We start from the raw sequence: 9,695 nt of genomic DNA, 5'->3' as shown, positions 1-9,695 counted from the left end.
TGGCCGCGTTTCCCTCTGCGGGCGCCTCCGCCGGCTTGCTGCTGCCGCCCTCATCGTCAGCCCCTGTTCAGATGGACCTGGAAACAGAAGCTCTGCTGCGCCCCTCCTACGGGCAGTTGCGTGCCCCTGCCCAGGTGGATGGGGGGCTGGCTCCTCAAACCTGTTGCTGCCTTCGATGTCGGTCGTGTCGGCGCTTGTGACAGATGTGGCAACAGGAGTGCAGGGAGCTCCCAATGCTCTGGCAGAGGCTCCAGAGAAGTTGGGCTCTCCTCTGCTTGGTCCATCTTTAGTGTCGGCATGCAACGGCCTCTCTACTGCCGTGGTGGTGGGGGGGGCGGGCTGGGAGCATGTGGGTCGGGGGCGCCGTTCCGGTCGGCACGCTCACCCGGAGCCGTCGAGGGAAGGTCTCGAGCGTAGCCTCGCCTTCAAGCGTTGGGCTCGAGGAAGGTGCTTTCGTTGCCTCGAGCGTGGCCACCAAGTCAGTGCATGTCGTGATCCATTCAGATGCATTCGCTGTCGTCGCCCTGGTCATCGGGAGAGGTTCTGTCGTGTTCGCTCTCCGGTTGCTCGCGACCGCTCTCCGGTCACATGTGCTCCTCGTCAGCGGAGCCGCTCCCCGCCCGTCCAGCCTTGTCCTTCGCTGGCCAGGAGTTGGGTTGAGGTTGTGGGCCACTCGTCATTGTGTGTGTCGGTGCTGCCAAAGTCTCAATCTGGGTGTTGCAAGGATTCCAATGTCTGCACCTCTTTGGTGTCTGCTTTGGAGTCGCAGCTTGCCCTGCTGCGCACGGAGCTCCTTCAGGAGGTTGAGCTGCTCCGCACTGAGCTTTGCGACGCTCTAGCCAAGTTTGAGGTTGCATCGGTTGTGCCTTTGCTACCTGAGCTCCAGGTTGGTTCCATTGATGAGGATGCTGAATGTTGCTTTGGAGATTTTTCTCCTCGTGCTCTGCATGTGACGCCGCTTGTTCGTGGGAATGCGGTTATCACGGAGGTCGTAACTCCAGTTCTGCAGATTATGCCTGAGTTGCAGGAGCTTTGTGGGGAATTATCTATGGTGTTACCGATGGAGTTGAGCGCATTGGAGTCCTTGGTGGTGGCCATGCCACCTTCACTACCACCGTCAGAGTCCTATCAGTCGCCTGCCATTCCGGGTTGTGGAGACTTGGTTGGTTCTGTCAATGCCTCATCTATGGCCATTGTGCATGTGGCGTCTTTGAGTGGCGAGGTTGATGAGATAGGTGTGTTGGCACCTAACTCTGAGGCTCTTTCATGTGACCAACTGGAGACGCCTGAGTCCATCGTGCCAGTGGTACCCGTGACTGATGATGTTGAGGCGGTTGGTGCGTTGGCGCCTGATCCTTCGGAGCCCAACCAGTCGCTCGCCTCTGTTGAGCGTGGAGGTTCCGATGTTGCAATCACCCACTCGCATGTGACCATTGGGTAGGCTTCTGTGCGTGACAAGTTCAATGAGATTCTCTTCGAAATAGAGCTTCACAGCTTGCTCAAACGTTTGGAGAGGGTGAGCCCTAGATCTGGCAAGGCGATTGTGGAGGAGGCTCTCAGGAGCAAAGGAAAGAAGAGTGACGCCACAAGAAAGGCTTCCGCAGCTGCTTGATGGATGGTTACCAGTCTCTTGGGTTGTCCTTATGGTCTGGCTTGTCTTCGTGGATTTGGTGGTGCCCGTGGTTTTCGGCAGAGTTACTCTCGTTGGGGTGTCTTCATGTTGTAACAGTGTGCAGTTGGTGGACGTTAGGTGTTGGGTATGGTGGTCACTCTGTGAGTAGTCCACCTGTAGTTGGTTTGTATCGGTTTTCGCCTGGTTTTCCGTTAATTAACTGGGCAATTCTCTTCTGCTTAATTAATTGATGAGGCAAATCTTTTGCCTCCGTTTCGAAAAAATAATCTGTTCACCTAGATCCTTACTCTTTGGCCGTCATGAAACCCTCTTGCTTTTAAATGGAAGAAAGGAAGTCTTGTTGTCAAAGGAAGCATCAATTTATTTTACCGGCCACTGCGCTAAGTGACTGGATGAATACAAGAGCAATTTACTTATGCATGTGTAAGATAAATGTTGCCGAGCTTGATTTTCCAACAGAAGCTAGTAGGACTGGAAAAGGCCACACAGGAGGCATAGATAAAACTGCGTAATCTTTTCTTCGCACATAAATTCCGATGCGAATCCATCCGGCTATATAATAACAAAACGAAAAAATATACAAGCAATACATATTGAAATAGGCCAACATTTGTCCTGTATCCGTTCTTTTATCGTTATATGGATGAAATCCCTGCTTCAAACTGATGTAATATAACTGGTTCGAACTCATGACCAGTGCATGGATGAGTTTCCTTGGATCTATGCATTAAATTGTTTGGCGCATCTACGTGGCTTGTTTTCAGTTTATGTAGAATTTTTTTATACGATGAAATGATATATGCTCAATGGTTTTGGCCTGGGAGACTGTCACTTGGCCTGCTGAAATCAGTCTCCATATTTGAAGCACAATTGTCCTAATTAGGCCCTGGCATTCTTAAGCAAGCAATTAGCACTCTTGCCTCCTGAAGCTTCTGGTAACGGATGCATGAAAGTGTTGAATGAAAAGCTGAACTCAGTCTTCCACAAGCAAAAGAAAGTCCTGTTCTGAATTCCACAGCATTTTCCTTACTGAGCATACTTGCAGTAGGCAAACCACCTACTGTTTTCTCAAAGGCAATGAGCAGAGTTCCTTCTCAGAATCAAAGGTGCAGAGTTCCAGTCAACCTTCTTTATCTGGCTGCTACTAACTGAGAGACAGACTGAATAAAAAGCACCATGTTGCAAAGGAAGAACTTCTTTCTGCCATCTTACCACGGTGTCATGTGTGGTCTTCAAACACTACTTTTCTTTTGGAAAGGAATAAGATCTGTTCCACTCAGACTTGGCTCCTAGCAATCTCGCTAGTCACCACACCAGCAACACAGTCAGGGGCAACATCTGCCCAAACGGTGAGAGGCACAGACGCCTTCAGACCGAACTGCGCAAGCAAATGTGCATCAGTATTACAGTTTCTACTGCAGAAAACGAAAGGATCATCTCTGTTTCAGTTGTCAGTTTGCAAAGTCTTCCAACCTATTTTTGGTAATATTTCAAACTAAGGAAGCACTAATTTTATTTTTATGAACATCATCACTGCTGGAGCATCTGGGTTACCAGGACATGAGTAATCACATCTTCAAATGATTACTGCAGCCCAGCCTTAATATTCTGTATTAGCCTGTGCACATGAAACAACAACTGAATTTATTCTAGATTTACTGCAGCCCCAGCCTTCATATTCTGCATTAGATTGCACACATGGAAGAACACCTGAATTTATTCTGGATTAACAACAACTGAATCTAATCGCCAGATCCTAGCTCTACAGCCAAAAAGAGCGAGAGAAAAAAAAGAGTTGTAGAGTCTGTCAGACAACCCTCTAGGCCACCCTGCACATACACAAGTGTGGGTAGGGACGATCCTCTACAGCCGTCAGATTGCACCCATCAGGTGAATCCAGGCCGTTAATCACGCTCTGGCCCAGAGGTGAGAATGCATCAACCAGACTTGAGTGCTTGCCTCCTTATTGGTAAAGGATGCAGCGGTACGAGCCTATAGAACAGATCCTGTTCAAGTAAGGTCGTGCAACAAACAGCAGCGCCTCGCCTTATAAACCACTCCAGCGTCCCTTAAACTGGCGAGGTGGGACTAATCAGAAAGCAGGCATGCTGTGCTGCGCTTCCTCGAGCAGAGAGCAGAGCATCGAAGAAGGGTCCTTGGCCCATGTAGCTGGGCACGCGAATGACCAAAGCCCAGCCCATCAGAGAAACGTTTAGCTGTGCAGATTTTGAACTACTTTTAATGCATACCCTTTTTGTTTTCTTTAGCTTTTATGCGAAATGAAATTACAGTCGGCCATCACAAAAGTAGCAGACATATTTATGCCAAGTTAGAGAGAAGAGGAAAACAAAAATACAAGAACAAAACTGAGAGAAAAACGGCGTGTTGTAACTCTGAAACATGACAGGCAGACATACACTAGTTTGTTAAAGTACTTACATTTGTTGCACTTACTAGTACATCCTTTGCTGACCCAGCTGTTTCAAATGTAGCACAGCGGGAAAACTACTTTCTGCAACTTTCATTCGGCAACGCTCACGTCGTCCCCTACGTGGATGAAATGAAGCCCACTTTGGAACATGGTTTCAAACTGAAACCCACTTTGGAACATGGTTTCAACGGGATGAAATGAAGCCAAGATGGGCAGGGGCAGTACCAAGAAACAGGAGCATCAGCAATGATTAATAGGTATTAATTTCTCATCACGTCTCTGAAAAACAGGATCAGTTCATCAGGCAACAACGAACGCCGACAGCCTGATCGAGAGCAGCACGTCGTCAGGGCCTTGCCTGGTGAACACAAAGCAAGTTTGTGCGTCTGTGTTCAATTGTGGCTCCCAAACACCACTGATACAACTGGCGTCGATCTATCGGCAAGGGGCTCTATTCTTCTTCTGCAGATTGTGATTCTTGTTTAACCTGAAAAATAGAATACTCTACATGAGAGCGAAAAGATGGTACAGACAGACAATCGGAACAGGTGATTTTCGTGTGGTACAAATGGGTGCAGAATGCATGGATAATTTTGTACTGATTTTTTATATACTGATTCTGCACTAATGACAGAGCAAGATCTCTGGACATATGAACTGGAATTTCGTTCAACTTGATACTCTTCTACCTCGCAGGTATATCAAATTATGTACATAGTCGAAACAAGGCTTCACCTCTGATTCAGTTAGCAGTTTGCAAATTCCTCCTGATTGTGCCCTGGCATTAATCCAGGACATGCTCTTTTGGATAGTGTTTCAAACTCTTAAGCAAGCAATTGATAATATTTTTATGGAGTTAATAGGACATCAAAGGATTGCTTTAAAAATGTTGGAAATTGTTGAAAGTTGAGCTGGACTTAGCTTTCCATAGAGCTCTCTTTCTGAATTGCCAGCCTCATATATATGCAAGCAAACCTATATGGAAAGTCTCTTTCTGAATTGCCGATCCCTCATGTAAACCTATTTGGAACTCTGTACATACTCAGGAACGATCCTCTACAGCCGTTGGATGCACCAATCAGATGAACCCAGGCCGTTAATCACGCTCTTGCCTCCTTAGAACAGATCCTGTTCAAGTGAGGTCCTTATAAACTGGTTTAGCGGCGCCTAAACTAGCGAGATGGGACTAATCGCAGCGGCATGCAGCAGCGCCGCGCTTCCTCTCGTTCTCTGTTCCTTTCTATCTGAAAAATGCGGCATGGCTTTGATCAATGCCAACTTTATTTTCTTCGTGAAAGCTCGTTTAACCAGTCTACTTGCTGCAACTTCCAACCAAATCCAACACAAGCTTTGAAGAAACTCCAGCCACTTGTTTTTTATCTCCATTATGAAATCTCCATTATTTACTGTTTTTCTTCTACAGAACTTTATCATTACTCGATCAATTCCTTTCTACGGAACTTTATTTTTACTCGATCAATTCCATTTTTGAAAATACTGAAAGATCAAAAAATAGGATGCAGCAACAACCAGAAACTGCAACAGAAGCGAGTACGACTGAAAGAGGCCACACAGGAGGTATAGATAAAACTGCATCATCTTTTCTTCATCCGGCTATATAATAACAAAACGAAAAAACATCAGAAGGAAGTAACAGCAGCAGCAAAGAGAGTTCTCTACAACTCGGCCAACAGACTAATAACAGCAGTCTCCGCGAACAAACCCGACCACCCCCGACCACAACACAAAGTAAGTAGAGCACCAATTATCCATGTCTCCTCGCCCCTACTAACCCATTACAAAAATTGGTTCCTTTCCAAACCATCTACAGCTCGTCATGGTCCTCGTCATCGACGCCGCCGTCGGCGCCCTCGCCGCCCGGAGCTCCGCCGGACCTCTGGTACACCGCCGACACGATGGGGTTGCACACGGCCTCCACCTCCTTGAGCTTCTCCATCTCCCTCCTGTCTGGGCCCGCCTCACCGCCGCCGCCGTCGGCGCCCCCGCCGCCCGGAGCCCCGCCGGACCTCTGGTACCCCGCCGACACGATGGGGTTGCACACGGCCTCCACCTCCTTGAGCTTCTCCTCGTAGTCCTCCTTCTCGGCCGTCTGGTTCTCATCCAGCCACTCCAGCGCCTCCTTGAGGGCCTCCTCCACCTTCTCCTTCTCCTCGCTCTCCAGCTTGTCAGCCAGCTTGTCCTTGTCGCCGACGGTGTTCTTCATGTTGTAGACGTAGGTCTCAAGCTGGTTCCGGGCATCGATGCGCTCCTTCACCTTCTTGTCCTCCTCGGCGAACTCCTCCGCCTCCTTGACCATCCGGTCGATCTCCTCCTGGCTCAGACGGCCCTTCTCGTTGGTGATGGTGATCTTCTCAGACTTGCCCGTGCCCTTGTCCTCAGCCTTCACGTTCAGGATACCGTTGGCGTCAACCTCGAAGGTGACTTCAATCTGAGGAGTGCCCCTGAAAAGTTGAGTTGCAGACAACACACAATCAGTCAACCTGCCATGTATTGCACCGGATGTTTATATTCGCATTGTCTCTGAATTTGATAGATACAAACCTTGGAGCTGGGGGAATGCCAGAAAGGTCGAACTTGCCGAGAAGACGGCAGTCCTTGGTCATGCTGCGCTCACCCTCAAAGACCTGAACACAGTAGCAGATATATGTAAGAGTCAAGCTCCAGCAAGCTGACACTGATAAGTTCAGAAAGGGAAGCAGACTGCTCATTGTTTGTTACCTGGATAGAGACGGTGGTCTGCTGGTCCTGGTAGGTGGTGAAAACCTGCGACTTCTTGGTGGGGATAACTGTGTTCCTGGGGATCAGCTTGGTCATGACTCCTCCAACAGTCTCAATTCCGAGGGTGAGGGGCGCCACATCGAGGAGGAGGATATCTGCATCACGATCAGATAACAGTAGTGTAAGTAGGATGCTTCACACCAGCAGGTAAATATTAGAGGGTTGTAAAAAGATTCATCCTACCCTTGGTCTCGTCACCGCCCTCGCCGCTCAAGATGCTTCCCTGCACTGCAGCTCCGAAGGCAACAGCCTCATCAGGGTTCACACCCTTGTTTGGCTCCTTGCCGTCAAAGTAGTCCCTGAGGAGCTGCTGGACCTTGGGAATCCTGGTGCTGCCTCCAACAAGAACAATCTCGTGGATCTGGGTCTTCTCAAGGCCAGCATCATCCATGGCCTTCTTCACGGGTCCCATGGTCTTGCGGAACAGGTCGTTGTTCAGCTCCTCGAATCTGGCACGGGTCAATGGCTCCGAGAAATCAGTCCCATCAAAGAGGGACTCGATCTCAACGCGGACCTGGTGCTGGTTGCTGAGGGCTCTCTTGGCACGCTCAGCTTCCCTCCTCAGCTTTCCAAGAGCACGGTTGTCCTTGCTGATGTCCTTGCCGTGCTTCTTCTTGATCAACTTGATGAAGTAATCCATGATTCTGTGGTCAAAGTCCTCACCTGGAGAGGATATACAGCTCAGATATGTATGGGCGAATAGAATGCACAACTGACAGCTAATGAGATGACAAACTAATCACGATCACATCATTTGAGCTCCTTTGTCAAGTAAAGCAGTACATAGTCAACTGAAAGATTACTCAAGAGTATTGTGTGACCAATGAATATCAATTGCAAGATGAGCTATCAAAATTATTTGTTCTATATTGAAATCTTTAGGGAATAACCATGTCTTTATTAAATGAATAGCAGGTGACAGTAGCCTAACCAGCAGCATCATATAGTCTATATGCAGTATTCAGACAATCCCTAATGGCACGGTAACAAGGAAAAGTTGTTATACCTCCAAGATGGGTGTCACCGTTGGTGGCCAACACCTCAAAGACGCCATTGTCAATGGTCAAGATACTGACATCAAAAGTACCACCACCCAGGTCAAACACCAGGATGTTCTTCTCGCCACCCCTCTTGTCCAAACCATAGGCAATAGCAGCAGCAGTGGGCTCATTGATGATCCTAGCCACATTGAGGCCAGCAATCACTCCAGCATCCTTGGTCGCCTGTCTCTGTGCATCATTGAAGTACGCTGAAAACAGGAACAAATAGAAGTGAGCAATGACATTCATAGAATCAACAGTTCAAGTAAGCAACTGAATTGCACCATTACTAACCAGGAACAGTGACAACGGCGTCATTGATCTTCTTGCCAAGGTATGCCTCAGCAGTCTCCTTCATCTTTCCAAGAATCATAGCACTGATCTCCTCAGGGCTGAAGACCTTGGTCTCTCCATCCTTGATCTTGACCTGAATGTAAGGCTTGCCCTCCTTGTTCACAATCTTGTAGGGGACAAGTTTCATGTCCCTCTGCACCTCCTTGTCCTCAAACCTGGAAGAAAATGTACACAGGTCAGGCACCACAAATCAACACTACACAAAGATGCTAAAGCAGAAGAACAGGAAAGAGGTATTACTTTCTTCCAATGAGACGCTTGACGTCAAAGACAGTCCTCTCAGGGTTGACAGCTGCCTGGTTCTTTGCAGCCTCACCGATGAGCCTCTCCCCATCGGTGAACCCAACCCATGAGGGTGTGATACGGTTACCCTGGTCATTGGCGATAATCTCAACATGACCGTTCTTGTACACACCAACACATGAGTAGGTGGTACCGAGATCGATACCGATCACGGTACCGAGCTTCTTGGCCTCCTCCTTTGCAGCACAAAGTGCAAACAGCGATCCTGCACACACAGCAGCAGCAGCAGCAGGTAAGCAACATTTTCAATTATTTAACCCAGTCTCAAATGGCATTAGCACACAGACAGCTGCATAATTCAAAATATTAACACTAGTTGAGCTGATTTCAGTTAGGTTCAATTCGGCCACCATTGCCAATTATTATTATCTCCCCTGTAACCGAAACATTTACCCTAAGGCGCTACTTTTTTAGTGTCACTAGTACTACTATAATGATAATGAAATCATGCAAAGCCCTTGCAACTCTTGATCAAACTGTCCTAAACTCTTGCATAAGCGAGAAGCGGAATTGCGAGCCTGCAGCAGCATCCTACCAATTTTAAGGACAGATCGCGGGAGCAATTAATGCAACAGAACAATTGAACAATTCAAATCGGCGGCGGTGCAGCACTAAACCTAAGCCCTCCACTCTACGAGCAACTAAACCACGGATCAAAGCGTCCCTATAGCATGCATCGAAATCTAGATCACGCAGCCCACGGCTCGCAAGCATCGATCCCAGCGAAGCGGCACAGCGATCCAAAATAACCAGCTCGATCCGTCGGCCAGGCAGCGGCGGGATCACCGTCACCCCCGACCGCCCAGGATCGAGCTCCGGGAACCGAACACGCAGATCTGGCGGAACGAAACAAAAACAGAGCAACGGGAAGAAATCGGGATCGAGATCGGGACCGCGCATACCTGCGAGCAGGACGCCGAGCAGCAGCGCGGAGCCGCGGACCCGATCCATCGCCACGACGACGCGCAACGCGATCCCTCTCCTCTCCTCCTCGCCTCTTCTCGAGCTTCCCGGAGCCTTCTTCCTCCTCCTCTCGGCCTTGTCTCGATCCCGTTTGCGGAAGTGGGTTTGAGTTTTAAGGAGACTGCGCCGTGTGTGTGAGATTTATATACGGCGGGGGGGGGGGGGGCCAGAT

General features: G+C 48.8%; 1 protein-coding gene and 1 non-coding gene across 3 annotated transcripts; both read right to left on the bottom strand.

Annotated features, from left to right (window-relative positions):
- Positions 1 to 3,434: 3,434 nt before the first annotated feature.
- On the bottom strand, positions 3,435 to 3,657 carry LOC125529285. The gene has a single exon (XR_007292600.1). It is a non-coding gene; the product is annotated as a small nucleolar RNA U3 (small nucleolar RNA).
- Positions 3,658 to 5,645: 1,988 nt separating this feature from the next.
- LOC125529284 (luminal-binding protein 2) lies at positions 5,646 to 9,658 on the bottom strand. 2 transcript variants are annotated; one of them, XM_048693688.1, is made up of 9 exons: positions 9,463 to 9,658; positions 8,498 to 8,765; positions 8,198 to 8,412; positions 7,870 to 8,112; positions 7,047 to 7,526; positions 6,804 to 6,958; positions 6,627 to 6,709; positions 6,139 to 6,526; positions 5,646 to 6,006 (listed from the first exon to the last, which is right to left on the bottom strand). In XM_048693688.1, exons 1-9 carry the CDS (start codon positions 9,509 to 9,511, stop codon positions 5,890 to 5,892), a joined length of 1,998 nt encoding a protein of 665 aa, XP_048549645.1. In that variant the 5' UTR covers positions 9,512 to 9,658; the 3' UTR covers positions 5,646 to 5,889. The 2 variants fall into 2 exon arrangements, with proteins under 2 accessions (XP_048549645.1, XP_048549644.1); XM_048693687.1 differs by having other exon boundaries at positions 5,646 to 6,003; positions 6,136 to 6,526; positions 9,463 to 9,657.
- Between the last annotated feature and the right edge of the window lie 37 nt (positions 9,659 to 9,695).

This window comes from Triticum urartu, unplaced genomic scaffold (assembly GCF_003073215.2).
Source record: "Triticum urartu cultivar G1812 unplaced genomic scaffold, Tu2.1 TuUngrouped_contig_5483, whole genome shotgun sequence".
Classification (NCBI taxonomy): Eukaryota; Viridiplantae; Streptophyta; class Magnoliopsida; order Poales; family Poaceae; genus Triticum; species Triticum urartu.
This window is presented reverse-complemented; position numbering and strand designations above follow the sequence as displayed.